The 19,642-nt window shown below is 38.4% G+C and overlaps 1 protein-coding gene across 1 annotated transcript in view; it reads left to right on the top strand.

The window, feature by feature from the left end:
* Positions 1–306: 306 nt before the first annotated feature.
* TPO (thyroid peroxidase) overlaps positions 307–19,642 on the top strand; it is a 45,423-nt gene continuing 26,087 nt past the window's right edge. Inside the window, exons 1-5 of the mRNA XM_054819215.1 lie at positions 307–400; positions 3,695–3,776; positions 10,208–10,377; positions 12,734–12,866; positions 19,081–19,210. Of these exons, the coding sequence (XP_054675190.1) occupies positions 307–400; positions 3,695–3,776; positions 10,208–10,377; positions 12,734–12,866; positions 19,081–19,210 (609 nt within the window). The remainder of the gene's footprint in view (positions 401–3,694; positions 3,777–10,207; positions 10,378–12,733; positions 12,867–19,080; positions 19,211–19,642) is intronic.

Genomic DNA, 19,642 nt, shown 5'->3' with positions numbered 1-19,642 from the left:
AATACGTGGGCTAAGTGTTGCTAATATTGTCAGAACATATGATGTTATAAAATAAAGTGATGTATCTCCTTGTGGTACAAGTTTCTCAAAATGGAAAAAAAGTATTAAGGGAGGAACTAAAAAAGAGAAAGTGAATTACAGTACTTCTAATAATTAATATTTTAAACTTCAAAAGCAGTAAAAAATGTGGCTACAAATCTAATTTTAAAGTAAAATTTACCATATGAGGAAATTAGTTATAGTATGGCTTGTAATAAGAAGATGAACTTATATATTTTGTCAACAATTATATTTTCTTTCTTGTAGATGAAAGTGTTCATTATTTTGGGAATTTCAGCAGCTATAGCTTTCACAGCTGTTTTCTTTTCTTTCCTTCAGATAGGCAAAGATATCCTCTTTGGTAAGTAACAGAAAAAATACATGTTATTTTCTTTTGTCAATGATTACTGTTAAGCTGAAAATGCACTGGCACTGCAGACAGTTTAGCAATAGCAGCTTAGCTTAATCTCTTTTTATGTGCAAAATACGCTATCTGACTGTTGTGAGAATTATTCCATGGGTATTTTCTTTTAAAATGCAGCTTCATAAATTCACAAAAGAAAACTTTGTATGTGTAATGTATCTCAATTATGGATTTTTTGACTAGGAGTGATTTTACTGTCTTAGTGACATTCATACGTCAGATGACAAGTTTACAAGCATGATTGCTGGATTTCTTTCTCAGACTGCCAATCACTATGTTCAGTCATCCTGAGCTAAAGTCAGTTGTCACAGGACGTCCCACCTGGTACCCTGCTGCTGGCCCACAAGGGTGCATGTCTCCTGTGGTCCATTTTCTGCTGGCACCCTGTGCATACCGGGGAGATTTTAGAGCATCTCAGATTGGAGTAGTGCCTATGTTCAAACAATATAATCTTGCCATTTTAAACATCAGAGATACTATATTTGCAACTGTTCAATCTAAATCAGTTAGACCTAGTGGACTAGAAATATAGCAGATACTAGATTGAATTTTAAGAGAATTCTGCAGAGATTGCTTTTACATTAAAGTAGGGCAGAGAAGATGAAGAAACAGGATTTCAATCTCTACATTCTCTTAAATTACATAGCTTTAGACATGATTCATAAGGGATCATAGAATCATAGAATCGTTTTGGTTGGAAAAGACCTTTAAGAACATCAAGTGCAACTATTAACCTAGCACTGCCAAGTCCAACCACAAAATCATGTCCCTAAGCACCGTATCTACACGGTTTTTAAATCCCTCCAGGGATGGTGACTCAACCACTTCCCTGGGCAGCCTGTTCCAATGCCTGACCACTTTTGGTGAAGAAATGTTTCCTAATATCCAATTTGTCGCCTACAAACATACTGAGAGTGCACTCGATCCCCTCATCCAGATCATTGATAAAGATATCGAAGAGAACTGACCCCAGTACTGAGCCCTGGGGAACACCGCTTGTGACTGGCTGCCAACTGGATTTAACTCCATTCACCAGAACCCTTTGGGCCTGGCCGTCCAGCCTGTTTTTTACCCAGTGAAGTGTACAGCCATCCAAGCCATGAGCAGCCAGTTTCTCCAGGAGAATGCTACGGGAAATGGTGTCAAAGTCTTTACTAAAGTCTGGGTAGACAGCATATCCAGCCTTTCCCTCATCCACTAAGCGGGTCACCTTGACATAGAAGGAGATCAGGTTAGTCAAGCAGGACCTGCCTCTCATGAACCCATGCTGACTGGGCCTGATCCCCTGGTTGTCCTGTATGTACCGTGTGATGGCACTCAAGATGATCTGCTCCATAACCATCAGACTGACAGGCCTGTAGTTCCCAGATTCTCCTATGGGCTCCTCTTGTCGATGAGTGTCATATTGGCTAACCTCCAGTCAACTGGGACCTAATGGGTTAGCCAGGACTACTGAGAAATGATAGAAAGTGACTTGGTGAGCACTTCCGCCAGCTCCTTCAGTATTCTTGGGTGGATCTCATCCAGCTCCATGGTGGTATGATGGTGATATGGTTCCTTAGGACAGTTTTCACCTCAAGTTAGTGTAGAATCACAAAATAAAATTATATCCAAAATCAATTAAACAAAAACCCAATCCCCAAGCCGTTACTTCCAATGGGAAATCTTTTTTGGACCATCACTGTGAAACAGGGGATCAGATTTATTTTCCATAGTGGATTTTCTACTTGGAGCTTCCCTATTAATTGGTTGGAAAGACATGGTCTAAAAAGATGTTATATTGTATGTTAGTTAATACAAAATGAATATATGTGGACTGTAAATAAATGGAACAGATGGACTGCATATGATTTACTTTTATAATAACTGTCCTTTGGTCTGATGGGGACAATACAAAATAAAGTTTACTACTGCAAGAACCACATTTTTGAAAGCACTGTACCAAAAATCATACATCTCAGTAGAAAAGGAAGAGAGACAATGGAATCCAAGTATAGCAGATGGATCCTCTCTTTTATATCAGAGTGTGAATCAATACCTCATGAACACAACATATTTCTCAGAGGTAAAACTCCTAAAATTAATTAAAAATCATGCAATATTAAATTCTAAAAGAATTAGCTGTTCTATGGCATGTAAATATCAGTCTTGTTTTTTAACATAGACTCAAAAACATTTTCAGACGTAACAGAAATCTGAATGGTAACATTAAATGAATCTTCTGAATATTTTATCATGCATAGGTGAAAAAGAGAAATAACTACTGCTATACTTAGATGCTGAGAAGATCTTTAGTAGAGTGGAGTAGAATTTTGACTAGAAAAGATTACTCCTCATCACACATTATTTTCCATTGAGCTGAGCGCCCTATTAAAAAATAGATCACAGAAATAGCACAACATTGGCTACAGATAAAATGTCACCTAAAATTACACTGTACATAAATGATGAGCAATTGTGCATAAATGATTGTTAGAAACCTATTATTATATATGATTCATTTTCTAAGATAAAATGGGTGATCCTACAAAATACAGATGGGAGTGAAACCACTGGACTTTAAATATGACTGATTCAGTTAATATAAAGCTAGATGTACACAAAAGAGTAATAATCTATGTTCCATGATAGCACTATGCAAAATAGCACAGCTGAAGTATTATTAGGTTCAGATATATCCTTCCATCAAACATAGGTGGAGAAATGAGAATAGGGCTTTCATGCACTGGTCAGATCCCAGAAGGTCTTAAAGTTTGTTAATTATACCTGAATATGGATTTGAATTCTTCATGTGGCTCAGGCCAGCTCATATAACCTGTGAGGGAGGCTCAGATTTGTCCTGTCAATCCAAGGACAGTTTAATGCAAAATATATATGAAGCCTAAGGAGCATAACTGTATACACAGAACATAACACGTTTCAGCTGGACCTGTTACATTTAGGACTACATAACATGTGCACAGCTGGATTTATGCTGCAAGAAACAGAAGGAAAGTCTAACACTTCAAGCCTTATAAATTAGGGAAGAATTTATTTACTACCCCTACCTTATCTTTCAGAAAGGTCAGAAGCCACACCATTAGTTTCAGGAACACTAAAGTATGGAGATCATTTTAATTGGGAGCAATTATACATACTTTAATATTACAAACCTGCAAATATTTTGATAAATATGTTACTGAATAACATATTCATCTTTCTTTCTTTTTTTTTTTTTCTCTTGTTGAGAAGAAACTGAAGATAACTGCATTACTGAGGCTATCCAGAAGGGCTCTAGCCTGGTGGATTATGCTGCACATTATACACTGAAAAGGTAAAAAATAATAGTGAAAGATCTATTCGGCAAAAAGCTTTCAAAACAGAGAAGTTTGAGATCAGTCTATTTCTTTCAGAAAACATATAATAATAGATTATGTTCATGATCATCTGAACCAATATAAACTTGTGTATTATCACTGCATAAATTGCTCTCTTAAACTGTGAGAAAAATAAGAAATATGAAAATAAATAGGAATGTTTTTCTGATATAAGTAGCACAACACATTCCATTAAAATATGGCTGAAAAATTGTAATTGTATGGACTTTATGTATTTTTGAACATTAATTATGTTTTTTCCAGTGCAGAGTGAGATGGGAACAACTCCTATGGCATTAGTGTCAAAACCCTGTCGCCTTAAATTTGACTGTTGAAGTGAATTTCACATTTCCCCTTCCATCTAAAACAGATGGAATGAAAGGACAAGGGAAAGGAAATAAAAGATTTATCTTGAACTGTGGGTATTGAACAACTTAAGGAAAGGTCCTTTGTGCTTGAGTTATGTTATGAGAATGATCTCTTTCTAGAAATTATTAAAGTGCCTCAGGATGACTAGCCATGAGTCTGAAAAATTCAACCATTTTCTGTGTAGCTCTGACTAGATTTCTATGCTATACAAAATTAATTTCTCTCCAATATTTGGAACATGCCAGCTAAGTTTTACAGGGTGAAATCACCACCCTTTTGCTTAGACTTTCCTAAAGGATTTATCTCTGAATTTTGAAAATGAGTCACAATTTGCAGAGGTCTGGGAGAGACGACTGTTTATATAGACAGAACCTGTCAAGAACTGTGGCTGCTCGGTACATAGAGACTGAGGTCACTTTCATTTTGTAGTCTTAGTACTTTGGTGACAATCCTGAGGCATTCAAATTTAAAAACATAGGTCTCAACCTTTCAGTGGCTCAGCTGCCTCATGTACAAAATGAAGATACTGATGTTTAACCCTCTCACAGGATATCGTGGCAATTATTTGGTCAATATTTGCCCAATGTTTTAAAGATGATAAATGCTACAAGATGCAAAAAGATAAATGCTCAAGGATGATTGTTTCAATTTTATTAGGAGTAAAACCGAGACCACTTGTTCACCCCATATGAATCACCAGACTGTTAAGCTTCCTTTAAAATATCGTGTATGTCAATATATAGACTCTAAAGAGCATTGTTATTTAAAAGTCCTATTATTGGGTTCCCTTTAAAAGCCTTCATAGGAATTGCAGATTCACAGCATGGCTGAGGTTGGAAGGGACTTCTGGAAGTCACCTGGTCCAACCCCTCTGCTCAAGCAGGGCCACCCAGAGCTGGTTGCCCATGACATGTGCAGATGGCTTTTGCATATCTCTGAAGAAGGAAACTCCACAACCTCTCTGGGCAACCTGTGCCAGTGCTTGGTCACCCTCACAGTAACAAAGAGTTTCCTGATGTTCAGATGGCACCTCCTGTGTTGCAGTTTGTGCCCATTGCCTCTGGTCCTGTCACTGGGCACTGCTGAAAAGAGCCTGGCTTCGTCTTCTTCACACCTTCCCTTCGGGTGTTTATATACTTTGCTTAGATCCCCCTTGAGCCTTCTCTTCCACAGGTTGAAGAGCTCTTTCAGTCTTTCCTCATATGTGAGGTGCTCCAGTAATAATTATAGATATATTGATATATAAATATTACAAAAATGTAAACAAATAGGACATTTTCTCTTCTACTCCCCTCTCATCCCTTCCCCTGCTGTCCCCTTCCTTCTCTTCACTTTCCTTTCTTTCCCTTCCCCTTTTCTTTTCTCTTTTAACAGCAGCAGTTGAAAATTGGATCAGTGATTTAACACTGTTAAATGAAGTACTTGATCTGATAGACATCGCTGTTAACCTTTGAATTTTTCATAGGCTGAACCTTGCTAGGAACAGCACTCTGAGAACTGGTTATGTCTTTTGCATAAGTTTGAGGTTAACCCTGTAAGCAGCCAAAGGCTCACACTTTCAGCAGAGCATCGAAAGATGTGCTTTAATATCAACGCTGAGGCACATGCTTTCCTGTTTTGTGGAATCAGAGTCGCAAGAGTCCGACACCTGCATTAGGAGGTTAAGTCTCATAAGGCTATCGCTTGCTGTAATGTTAACTAGTATAAAATATTTGGTCTTTCAATTTAGAAATCATCATTACTAGAAATGAAAATTGTAATTCTATTGTGTGCTTTTCTATAATTCAATTCATTGTGGCCTCATTAAATGGGGCAGTGAGAATTATGAATATCATTAAGAGACTTCATCATGTTTTAATATAAACTTTTAAATGCACTCTACACCTGCTTCTTAGACATTAGTCCTGGCCATTTGCAAAGTACAGAGGACTGAACTATTATCTAAGCTGATCATTTTATTCAGGAGTGAATGTGTTTAGTGAAATACTTTTGCATTTTCATGTCAGTTTAGAGCTGCTAAGGTTCCTTTCCTTTGTAAGTTTAAAAATACTGTATACTTGAATTAAAGCTTTGGTCAGCTCATAGACTGAAAACAAGAAAGGAATGGATGTGACTACATATTTGAGCTTCTGGAAGTTATGGAGGTCGCAGTACTGTGAAAACTTGTTTTACTTTGGCTTACAAGTAATTGAAGGAAACTACAGTGCAATATAGATGAGCTAAGTGCTGCCTTTGAGACTGAAAAACCAGCTCTGAGATGAAAAGGCAGCTCCTTTTTCAGGTTAGAATAGGAAAACTCTTAGTTGTTCAATGTACAATAGTCCAACCTGATGTTTGCTGAATTCATGATCTAGGTGTCTGAACTGCAAACTGAGTCAAAATAACTGCCTTTCTCCTGAGACCTCAGCCTGACCTTGAATTGTGATTAAAATGGAAAATTACATTTCTTCACCTCAGCTGTTTAATTTTATCACTTAAAATCTTGAATTATTGTTTGTGTTGTGCTAGAAATTACTAGTTGTGTTAGAAATTACTTCCTGGGTTTTAAGGTCACATAGGTCCCAGTCCTCATGGTCTGCTGTGCTGTTCATGATTGTCTCCCCTTACCAAGTGCTTCTCATGACTGTTTGCTAGTACCTGCCTGCTATTCCAATTAGTTTCTGGGTTTGTTAGGCTTTTAGAGTAGGTGTTCATGTTTGTCATTGTATATAAACAGTCATTATTAACATAGCATAGGTGGAACACAATGGCATCATCATTAAAATGTATTATTAAAATGGATTATTACAGTGGCCATGCCAATGGGAATCTAGGCAGTTTGGATAGGGCTTTCAGAGCCATATGTCACCTGTGAGGTTATGACACCTACCCAGTGGTATGTGCAAACGCATTGCTAATTTACCACCAGGTGGATTATAAAATACATTTTGAAGTAGTATTTGGCTTGCAAGAGTAAACTGTAGTTACAGTAAATCTTGTTATAATAACAACCAGTACAAATTATGAAACTTGCACTAGCTTTAACTAGTGAATCTCAGCACTGCTGGGAGGGCTCTCGATCCCAATTGTACATTCTTTTTATGTTCTGCTGAGTCTCTGCTTTTTCTGGGTTTTAAGGTGTAGAAGAAACTAAAGGTAACTCCAGAATGGGCAAGCTGTGCAAAGTCTCTTTGGCTCGTGTTGCATACAGCTGCAAATGATCATATATTTTTCCTGTTAGAACTTGGTAATTAACTCAAAAGGACTGATGACCTAGTTATGTATAAGAGAGATGTGACTTATGTTGGTAGGTCAGCTGGTGCTAGATATTTGGTTTGAGTGAGTTTTAGATATATTTTTAGACTCCTGTTTGAACTTACCCTAACAGATTGAAGGTAAGTACAGTTCTAATACAAACACAAGAGGCTTTCTCAGCCTATTTAAAGAAAGAAAGAAATTATTGAAATTTCTGAGCATATTTTAATATATATTTTAGCTGAAGGCACAGTGTTCTTTACAGATTAAAAGGTATACATGACAACCCTAAAAAATTCAAGCCTTAAGAGCAGATCAATGATATATCTCACCATCTTCATTCTGGTAAAATTACTTTTATTTAGTGTATACTACATTTGTACTAGTGTGTTTCATGTTTTTAAAGACTCTAAATTGTAAACCCCACTATTTAAGATGCTTTTTCTATTGGCCCCTATCTATGCCAACTCAAAAGAACCATCTACAGAAGGGACCATCCTGGGATCATCTGTATGCACAAGGAAGTGGAAAATAATTTTCAGTGTTCCAGACAAGAAGTTACAGTTGCAGAAGCTCACTAAGCATCATCAGTTAGTCAGTGCCAGTCTGGCCAGGTACATACACCTTACAGGAAAGAAGAAGTTATAGTCTTTATAATTTTATAACTTTATCAGTTGATATTCTGCACAATGTCACTGTTTTGAGAGATCTCCTGAATGGTGACAAATATCTAAAGAATTAATTCAGGCTAGAAATCTCTAAACAAGGTATTCTATAAATATATTAATTTAAGACAGAAAGAAATCTCAGATTCAAAATATCTGAGGCTGAAAGTATGGCTCATACTCCAGAAAATTTATTTTAGGGTTTGGTGAGGGGGTTTAGGTACATATATTTTTAATTATGGTCTTTAATGAGATTCGGTAACTGAGACTCTGACAAGCATAAAGAACCTTCTGTGCTAACACCATGGTCCACACTAAGACTTATATTGTTAAATTTGTATGAAGGACACTTCAAGTCTGATTTCTTGTTTGCAATAATGATGCTATTGTGGATCATTCTATTAGCTTTATGGGGCTATTTCTGCATTGCAAAATATTGAGACAGTTTGTAACTTAGTGTTCAGCTTCAGGAGTGTGGGTAAGAGCTAGAAGGGACTAGCATGCGTACAATGAATAAGGGCAGGGGGTGGAATGGACAGGAAGTGTGCCAAACTGATAACTGCTGTGATAATCTTACAGTATCTGTGAGATTAGACAAAAGATAGAAAATATCTCAAAATGGAACATAGGTTGCCCTTAAGGGTGATCGTTGTTCAGTTTTGGGTTGGTTTTTTGGGGGGTTGTGGGTTATTTTTGATTCTTAGCTCCTAGCTAACTTGTACAAATGTTTTTATTTAACTCATTTGTACAGACCTGTTTGCCTGTTCATATAAGTTTTTTTAAATGATATATGACCTATATTATCCTCATGTGGATATTAAAGTATTAAACCTGAGTTCTTACATTTAGTTATATCATCTTTCTTTTCTTTTTAACTGGGACACAGTTCAGGACTTTTAATATTCCAGATTCCCCATCAAATTCCTAATTGTCTATGGCAAACCTAAAAAAACATGGTGTCTGGGAGCACAATAGCTCTTTTTAATAGTTGCAAGAGTTCTTGAGCTCTGCTCTTGAAAGGAAAGGAATAGTTTCTGTAAAACAAATATATGAGCAGGCTAAGGCTCTTTTGGATCAATTAAGGACAAATTTAGCATCTAGAAAAGCCCTTGGAGTTGTTTTTTATGTAAGGATGTTTCCAATTTTGCAAACAGAAATTTAACTGTTTGCTTTGCCCAAATCAAAACTGTTGTTTCCTTTTTAAACTTGTAGCATGTTTTAAACAAACCTAAGTGAAAATGACAGCACAACATTTTCATGAAAATTGCATATCCAAATACATCTGTGTTGCAGAGAAGCCCTTAGGGATGTCTGCAACCTATGACCATATCTGAAAATGGAATAGACGAGTGCTTTTTTCTAAGCTGTAGGAGTCAGTTTAGGACTTGGGACTTCCAGCTAAGAAAAGAAGTTCTCCCTGATGCACTTTTCTCAATACTCCTCTGCCATTAAAAGGACAGTGATAAGACAGCCCATGCTGAGTGAAAAATAGATCTTACAATGAATCGCAGAACAGTTGAGATAGATCTGGAGACCATCTAGGCCAGTGCTGTGTTGAGAGCAGGGTCAGCTAGAGCAGGTTGCTCAGTGCCCTGTCCATTTGGATTTTGAATGTTTCAAAAAATGGAGACTCCACAATCTTGCTGGGCAGCCTGTTGCAGTGTCTTGACTACCCTCACAGTAAAAAGGACATTTTTATGTTTAAGTGTTTAACTTTATGTTACAGAAGTTATCTCTTCAAACCTGAGCTCCTTAAAGTCAGAGGTAAGGCAGGCTGTAAACTGACATATATAGCCATATAACCATCTAATGAAGCCCTACTAAAGTAGTTGCTGAAAGTACATCTATAACGAGTCAGTGCAAGGCAGGTGCTTGGACAGCCTCTGAGAGGAGATGTGTCTCTGTCATCAGTTGTAGACCAGTTGCTTGACTCCTAGGTGCTAAGGCATTCATGAATCCACCTGCAATGGCTGAGATGGTCTTTGATATTAAATGCTACATACCCTTCAATTGAAGTATACCTTAAACTTGAAACATATCCAACATAGACAAATACAGCTATGAATAAGTTCTAAAAGGTTATATGTTACAAAAACTTCTGTATTTTATCTCAATTATAGAAATATCCAAGGAAGGGGAATAGCAACTCCTACCTTGCTGCTGGCTTTCTCAAAATTTCCTGAACAAGAGAGTCAAGATATTTCCCAAGCTGCTGAAAGAATGGAAATGTCAATTCAAGTGCTGAAACAAAAAGTTTGCCAGAAGCACAAACGTTCATTGCATCCAACTGGTAAATATAGTATATTGGCATTGGCAAAACACCCTGTTGATTTCTTGAATGTTGTCTTTTAGATTAAAGTTGGGTTACCTTCACTTTTGTTTATCTTTGTCGGGAATACATATCTTGTCCTTACCCTGGGGCCAGGATGCCCTCTCTTTTGTTGGTAGAAGCACCTCACATAGTCACTGTTCTACATTTTTCTCTGCTGGAGTGTGGGTTGTGTTCCTTTAGTTGAGGAGAGCAGCACTTTGTTATTGGCATCCTGTGAACTCATGACTGTATATTTGTATTGCCTATAAATCAGCTTGCATATCCGCAGCTTTGCAAGTTTTGTGTTTACAGTGAAATATCCGTCTTCCCCAGCACTTCGGGTTTAGTGTTTCTGGGGCCTAGAATCTACAGACAAATATCACTCTCTGGCACTGGCATTTTCACATACACTTCCTCTGGACATTGATGGCCTTATTAATATCCTTCTTTTAAGAAAATACTTTTTTATTTCCAGATCTAATTTTATAATGCATTGCTGTTACACATTTATTTCTACTTTGTTTCTATTTTAACTGGGGTTTTTTTATGTTAGATGGAGAAAGAAAGAGAGATAGTCCAGAAAGTTCAATGATGTATAATTGTCTAAGTAAAGTAAAATTCTTGTTGCCATTAATTAGAGATGAATTTCAAGATGTCTGTCTGGTGTCTGGAAGACTCAAAAATTTGGAAACATTGATTATTTTTTTTCTGTAATTTAATTCTGTCCTTAGACCAGCATGAACTGGAAAATAATAATTTCTATTCTCTGTCTTAATATTATAACATGACATTGTTTTTCAAGATATGGAAGCATTAGAGTGCTGTTGACAAACATAAACTTTTTTTTTTTTTCCTTGTGAAAACATCTGTCTTACTAAACTAATGGGACATTTGTAGAACCAAAATATATCTATATCTATATATGTGTATGTGTGCATGTATTTATATATACACAGACACTCACATACAGAGACACAATTATTTTTCTGCTGGTGCAGTTTCAAAAGAAATCACATTTCTAAACTGTAGAACAAGTGCATGAAATTCTTGTTAATTTTCAAAACTGAAAGAACTTTAATGGAAGATGAATAGACACCATACAGTCTATGTGCCACAACAAAGACTAATTTTACATGGATTAAAGAACTAAATTGACTTCAAAGAAAACATGTGAGTCAATGTCAAGGCAGCACAGATAACTGGGGAACTGGGCTCTGAGCATAACTTTGAACCTAACTAACGTGGAAATATAGGTGTATCCACAAATTTGGCATGAGTAGGTAGTAAGCGATGTCAAGGTTACGTAGCCAATCCATTCTCTCTCTGTTCTCACCCCTAGCTTGCACAGGTTCTAGCTGCACAGCAGAACATTTTTGAATGGATTTGACTCTTGAACCTTTCTTATGTTTGTTTTTCTGGCTTACCTTTTTGGCTTGATTAATGGACCGACACATCTTAGTTCAGAGTTTGATGGGCAGAATGGATGGGTGGTGGGACTGGGTGACCTGCAGTAGCCAGTGGGGAGACAAGGGCAAGAGTTAGATGTTGCCTCTACCATTTTCTTTCAACATGTGATGGTTACAGTCAGTTTGAATGGCAAGGGTTCTGTGAGTTCAGAAAGGATATTGCTTCTCTTTCATGTACACCTCTACCTCCAACCTGCCATACTTGCGTTTACATACATGCTTTGGTGAAAGAGGGTGCCAGCTCTCTGGAGCTTACAGAACAACGTGACTTTGTCCCTCATCAGCAGAATGCTCACTGGGAGACCCATCTGGGATCTTATTGTAGAGATATTAATAACATGCTATCTACCGGTATACAGCTCCCTGATTTTCCCTAACTTCCAAATTCCAGCTAATAATTCTGCGCCTTTTCCACTCCACACTTAACTATAGAGTCAGCTGTAGTGTCTAAATTTCTGCATCTTTCCAGTCCCACATTTTTCCTCCTTGGTATATACTTCTGTTCTTGAATGGCATTTTTTTAAACCTTTGTTGTAAGAACAAGGACCAGACAAATGATGTGACAACAATACAGCATAAGAAGGAAGCAGAGAGCAGATTAAAGGAGAAAAACGACTAGGTCAACCTCAGTTCTCAGCTATGGCTGGACTACTTCCTTCTCATTCTCTGTGCATGAGATAATAAAACCAGCTCTTCCCTTTCACCCTCCTCTGAACCCCTGAGACTACCTCCTGCAGCACTTCTCACTAAGTGCTCCTTGCTAGGAAGAAGAGAGGGGATGCTGTAGTTGTAGCTGACAGTAATGCCTTTTCTCCTCTAGCAGCTGTAGAGCAATACAGCAAATTGCTTGTTTGGGTTCTTTCTTTCAGATCTTTTATCAGCTGATCTGCTCACTATGATTGCTAACATTTCTGGATGTCTGCCTTATATGTTGCCACCAAAATGTCCAAGCAATTGCTTAGCTAATAAATATCGACTCATCAATGGTGCCTGCAATAACAGGTATGTAAGATAAGAGTTGTGCCCTGAAAAATCCTGCTTTCTTATTCTTTAAACTCAAGGAGTTATGTTTATCTTTTCCTAGAAAAACTGGGGGTGTGACCTCAATCGGCTACCTTTGGCATCAATGTGTCTCTAAATGAGGTGCCTCTGAAAGCTCCCAGAGGAAGAACCTCTTCATCTAAACTTTGGTACACTAATTTTTGTGGACAGGCTTTCCCTGCAAAGGCTTCTAAGTTTATGTATGGGACTTTAAATTTAGGGAGGACTGATTTAACAGATGCCTTTTTTAATAGAAGTTAAATAGCCTGAATTCTAACCCAGCATTCATTTTTGATTGCATGGGACAAAATGATATTTAGCAGGAACACATAATTACTTCATGAGGGGTAATAAGAAAATCAAGTAGATTCTTGTTTTTGTATTTTCCCACAACCTTAATATTTAGCAACCATGCATCTAAAAATTCTCGGTGATATATTTATTTTTATATATCTATTTATATAAATATATGCTTACTGGCTATCTGAAAAAGTATTATTTACTACTGTTACCTACTTGTTCCCTAAAACATGTGGCAATCATTTCCTGCAAAACCCAACATAACAGATATAACTGTGTTTTCAGAATCCTCCAATGCAATGAGGATGCAAAACTGAGAATGAGAGCCCTTTTGAGTATGACGGTAAATGGTATTTATACTCCGCAGCCTCTGGATACGTGGGCGTTAAGGTCACAGGCTGAAAGGCAGACTGTAGTGTTACAAGTGAAGGGCTACAGAGCCGTAAATGGAAGGCCATTAGCGCTGCACAGGTTAAGGCACTCTGTAACATGGTGAATGAACAGCAGTAAAATTCTGCAGTTTTATTATTCAATCAGTCTGTTTTTATGAGATGAATCTGTTTTGCTACATCACAAGGTATTTGCAAGGAACATGCCTGATAGGCTCTTAGTTGAAAGGACACTACCTGGTACACATCAATGTTATAAATCTAACTATGTGGATATCCATAATTTCCCCCAGGCACTTGCAGAGTTGCTTGGAGTCTGAACTAACAGCTACTATAATATTTGCACTGACAACTCCGTCAGGGCTTGAACACTTTGGCCAAGATTCACGCAGCTGAATGTAAGCGCGCGACTGAAGCTCTTAATTTGCAGGCATGGCTGCTGTAGTCTTTCTCTCCAGACATGGAGAGAAATATACTCTGCTGTGGGTAAGATAAAACATCTTTTTCTCTACAGTGACTCTGGTAATACCAGGATGTGTATAGACATTTCAGTCTGATTTCTAAAGCTAGCTAGCGTAAATATGATCCATTGAGTCTGGTTAGTCTTTAGTCACTGTGTTCTACTTTACATAGTTTTATGCTTGCACAAAATCATTTTTTAAACCCATCACTCATATTTGGTGATATTTTAGACTCTTTGCTCTAAACATCTGTAAAAGGTGCAAGGCAGCAAAAAACCAAAACCAAAGACTTTGAAACCAGCAAGTCAGATCTTAACTAAGTCTAAAACTTTGTGAGCCCCTTGCAATACCTCAAGCTTTACTGAAATACATCAGCTTAAAAGGCCCATTATACTATAACGTAAACAGCGTATTCTACAATGTAAGCCAGTTTCACAGACTTCAAACATTAAATGAAGTACCAATCTGTACTTTTCCTTCCTTTACAGCTGCCACTTTCAGGCAGAAAATATATCAAGACCTATGTTGTATTTGGAATTTTAGTCACCCAGTAGGAATGTGCAGCTGTGCTGTAGGTCAGTAAATGCTGCATTTCATATGTGAAGTTTAAAACCAAAATTCACAGTGGAATTAATTGTTTACCTATAAGAAAAATCTATTTTAATCACAGAATCACAGAATCACAGAATCACAGAATGGTAGGGGTTGGAAGGGACCTCTGGAGATCATCTAGTCCAACCTCCTGCTAAAGCAGGTTCACCTAGAGCAGGTAGCACAGGATCACATCCAGATGGAGTGAGCATTGAATTTCTTTACAGATGTTTTACTTAATCAGTTCACATATTTGGAACAAATCAGATGATAGATTATAAAGTATTTATTCCACAGCACTGAGATTACTTTTTTTTAGTGTGAATTTCCTAGAACAAAAGCATAACAGAATAGCATAAACATGGCCTTCTATGGAGAATATCAACATGACATCAGACATTCTCAGCAATGTCATTATCCACATTTCCTAGTAATAGATATCAACAGATTTTACTTTTCTCTCTGCCTGAAGGTATATGTGTGGATAATAAGCAAAATAAATTTACATTATTTTTAATGAAGAATAAAGGACACAAGGCATGTCCAAATAGCTATTTTTCCCCCATTTTTTGTCCCATCTAACTAGCATTGATCTGTGTAGTTTTTAGTCTTGAGTGCAGTGAGGGGGATTCAAAGGTGAAGGAATTACAGCTACTAAAGGAATAGAATCTCACAGTGCAATTAACCTCACCTAAACTTAGCTTCCCAAGGTAGCTATATGTTTACTGCAAGGCTGAAGCTTTGGCTGTCCCTAATAGGATGGGATGACAGGATGGTACCTAGGAGTTGTCTGTCTCTCTGGCTTGATGCGTGGGTGCTTAGATGACTAGATTACATTTTTATGCCTAATATCTGGGCATCTAGGAGGAATTTTATTTGCAGCATTTCTATTTCTTTGCTGTGTCATTAACCATTTCATCAGGTAAGGACCTGATGCTTAGAATAATAGAATCATAGAATGGTTTGGGTTGGAAGGAGTCTCCAAAGATCATCTAGTCCAACCCCCCTGCAATGAGCAGGGACATCTTCAACTAGACCAAGTTGCTCAGAGCCCCATCCAACCTGACCTTGAATATTTCCAGGAATGGGGCATCTGCTACCTCTCAGGGCAACCTGTTCCAGTGCCTCGCCGCCCTCATTGTAAAAGACTTCTTCCTTATATCTAGTCTGAATCTACCCTCTTTTAGTTTAAACCCATTACCCCTTGTCTTATCACAACAGGCCCTGCTAAAAAGTTTGTCCTTATCTTTCTTATAAGCTCCCTTTAAGTACTGAAAGGCTGCAATAAGGTCTCCTGGGAGCTTTCTCTTCTCCAGGCTGAACAACCCCAATTCTCTCAGCCTGACTTCAAAGGAGAGGTGTTCCAACCCTCTGATAATTTCTTAGCCATCCTCTGGACCCACTCCAACAGGTCCATGTCTTTCCTGTGCTGAGGACCCCAGAGCTGGAAGCAGTACTCCAGGTGGGGTCTCATGAGAGCTTAGTAAAGGGGGAGAATCACCTCCCTCGACCTGCTGGTCAGGCTTCTTTTGATGCAGCCCAGGACATGGTTGGCTTTCTGGGCTGTGAGCACACACTGCTGGCTCATGCCCAGCTTTTCATCCACCAGTACCACCAAGTCCTTCTCCACAGGGTTGCTCTCAATAGTCTGAATAGCTTAGTCTGGAGCTCTAATACCATCAGAATCAGTGGTATGAATATGGCCCACATAGTGGAAAGAATGAGCAATCCTGACTGAATCCACTGACTATAAGAAGGAATTGAGAAGTTTCCTTTAGGACAGCAGCCTCACTCCAATACAAGTTAAGTGTTCAGATTAGTGGCAGGCTTATTTTTCAGAAGTTTTCAATGTTCACAAGAAGTTACATCCATGGTAGCTCAGAGCAATATAAAATAAAATCCAATTATTATATTGTCATATGGCATTCATTCAGAGAGTTTTTTCTACATGAAACTAGTCAAGACATTAAAATAACATTCAAAAGACCTAAATCTGGATAGTGCATTGCATCTTAAAACTGTAGTTTCCTTCTAAGGGAGCCAAAACAAAATCCAAACCGTGCAATTCCCGTATTTCACAAGTGAATGAAAAGTCCCACTTCCCATAAACAAAATGTATAGTAATCAAATTTGACTACTCTATAAAGCTGTATGGTACCAAAATTTCATTATTTCAGCTGCCCTGAATAAAAACCTTTTTAACTAAAGCAAGATTCCAAGACATTATCATGTTTAATGTAATAATAAAAAGGCATGTGAGAAGGCTTTTACTAAAGAAGCATTCCAGCGATCTGCTAAAATATAAAAGCAATCAGGAGAAAAATCACTGGTTAAGCAGTTAAATTAACATTTCATTATTTTTAATTGAGTGAAATAGCGCTACACTATGTGCAGTATTTTATGCAATTTCAATAAAGGCAAATCAACTGTAACTAATTTGAATGCTTTATTAAAGCATACTTCAACCTTCAAGTGTGAATTATTGTGGATAATTAAGTGCATTACTGTACTATATAGCTTGGCAAATTGAGCCACTTCAGTGTGCCGGAGATCAATGAAGTATTAATAAAATAATTGCTCCCTATTTAGCATCCCAATAGACATATAAATGTATGTTTTAACACCATGTAGTTCCACTAACTGTCTGGGAAAATTTCTGGTTCTTTGTGGCTTACTTTACAATTTTGATCAACTGGGTACATTGCAAACATTTTATTTCTTCTTTTTAATGTCTCTATATATTTAACAGTTATGAAATACATTGAACTGGCCATGTTAAAAAAACCCAAACAAACAAACAAACAAAACCCCTAAAATATTCTCTTAGGAAAAATGCAATTGAAATATTCATGATAGAAGGAAAATTAATTTGGTCAAGGCCAAGACTTACTGACTATACTAATAAATAAAAATAATCAGGGATCATTTCCTGGCCCTGAAATCAAGTATAACCTGCATCCTGCCACCCTTTCACTCTTAGCCTTTTGACTAAACTTTTTCACTCCACTTCTCTCTTCCAAGCAGCCTGGCTGCAGGATGGCAAACTGGCATGCACTAATCCCAAGGTGTGCCCAACCAGGTGTCATTCAGAGAAATGCTAGTCGGTGTGAGCCAAAACCACACTGCAGTTAGTGTTAGCAACCTAAAAGCATAGTTAAGTGCATACCAGTGCTTGGGCTTGTGCATAGGCCCTCCCAAAACTGTACCCAAGTAATTAGTACAGACGCAACCAGAGGGAGCATTGCCACTCAATTCAGCAACCTCAGCAACTGTTTCCCTTTCTTCAGTCCTTTCTCCTTGGGTTTTGCTAAATAGTTTCTTCTGTACGAGTAGTATCCATTTTTCTTTTCAGCTTTCTTCATCTTTATTCCAGGACTTCTTTATATTTTCCTAAATCTTGATTTCTAAACAAATATATTTATAAAAATGCCAGCAAAGGCACTTAAGAGTGTATGTGACTTTATGGGGAATGGGGACACTATCAGTAAATCACCATTGGGGCAAATATTTTAAAGAAGTCAAGCTTACATTATAAACATAAGTCAGTTAGTAATATTTCATTAGTAATTTAATTTTTCCTTTTGAGTCAAACTGATGCTGACACACATGAAGACCAATATTTGATGCTTTTTCAAAGACTGCAACATGAATATCTTATTACAATGGAATATTGCCCTGTGGCTGATGATTTTTTTTGTATCATAGACTCATAGAATGATTTGGGTTGGAAGGGACCTTAAAGATCATCTAGTTCCAACCCCCTGCTGCAGGCAGGGACACCCTCCACTAGACCAGATTGCCCAAAGCCCCATCCAACCTGGCCTTGAACACTTCCAAGGATGGGGCATCCACAACCTCTCTGGGCAACCTGTTCCAGTGCCTCACCACCCTCACAGTAAAGAATTTTTTCCTTATATCTCATCTAAACTGACCCTCCTTCAGCTTAAAGCCATTACCCCTTTTCCTGTCACTAAATCCCCTTGTAAACAGTCCCCATCCAGATTACTTGTAGGCCCACCTTCAGGTACAGGAAGGCTGCTATAAGGTCTCCCTGGAGCCTTCTCTTCTCCAGGCTGAACAATCCCAACTCTCTCAGCCTGTCTTCATAGCAGAGGTGCTCCAGCCCCCTGATCATCTTCGTGGCCCTCCTCTGGACTCGCTCCAACAGCTCCATGTCCTTCTTATGTTGGGGGCCCCAGAGCTGGACACATTACTCCAAGTGGGGTCTCATGAGAGTGGAGTAGAGGGGGGAAAATCACCTCCCTTGACCTGGGGGTCACGTCTCTTTTGATGCAGCCCAGGATATGATATTATTCAGAATACGATAGTATTCAGGATATGATAATATTCAGAATTATACAGAGGTGTGGGGTTGGGTTTTTTTTGTTTTTCTGCTGTTGTTGTTTTTTGGGTTTTGTTTTTCTCTTTTCCCAGGGAACATCCTAGATGGGGAGCATCCAACACAGCCTTGGCTAGGTGGCTTCCACCAGCCTATGAAGATGGACTCAGCCAACCTCGAGGATGGGATCCCAGTGTCCAATACAACGGAGTCCAGCTACCCTTGGTTAGAAAATGCACCGTGAGATCACTTGAAGTGCTTACACAGGGCTGTAACCATACCTGCCACCACAGACCTCCATTTTACATCAGTAAAACAAATAGCAAAAGCAGCTGTTGAGCTCAGTTAAGGAGCCCCTAGCTTTGCCTAAGGCGTAAGTTCAGTCAGCCAAATAGTGAGAGGTCCCCTGCACCTGGGCTGGGGTAAGCCCAAGGAGCAGAGCAGGGGGGCACTGACTGCCTGGGGTGCAGCTCTGCCAAAAAGGACTGTGGTGGAGAGCTGGCAGGGCATGAGCCAGCCGTGGGTCTGGCTTGGCTTGTACTAGATGCAAGACAGCCAGCAGACCTGGGGTGATGATTGCTCAGCCTGGAGAAAAGGAGGCGCAGGGTGGATCTAATCACAGCCCTCCCGCGCTGAAAAGGCTGTTACAGAGATAAG

The sequence above is a fragment of the Grus americana genome, chromosome 3 (assembly GCF_028858705.1).
Source record: "Grus americana isolate bGruAme1 chromosome 3, bGruAme1.mat, whole genome shotgun sequence".
Lineage (NCBI taxonomy): Eukaryota > Metazoa > Chordata > Aves > Gruiformes > Gruidae > Grus > Grus americana.
This window is presented reverse-complemented; position numbering and strand designations above follow the sequence as displayed.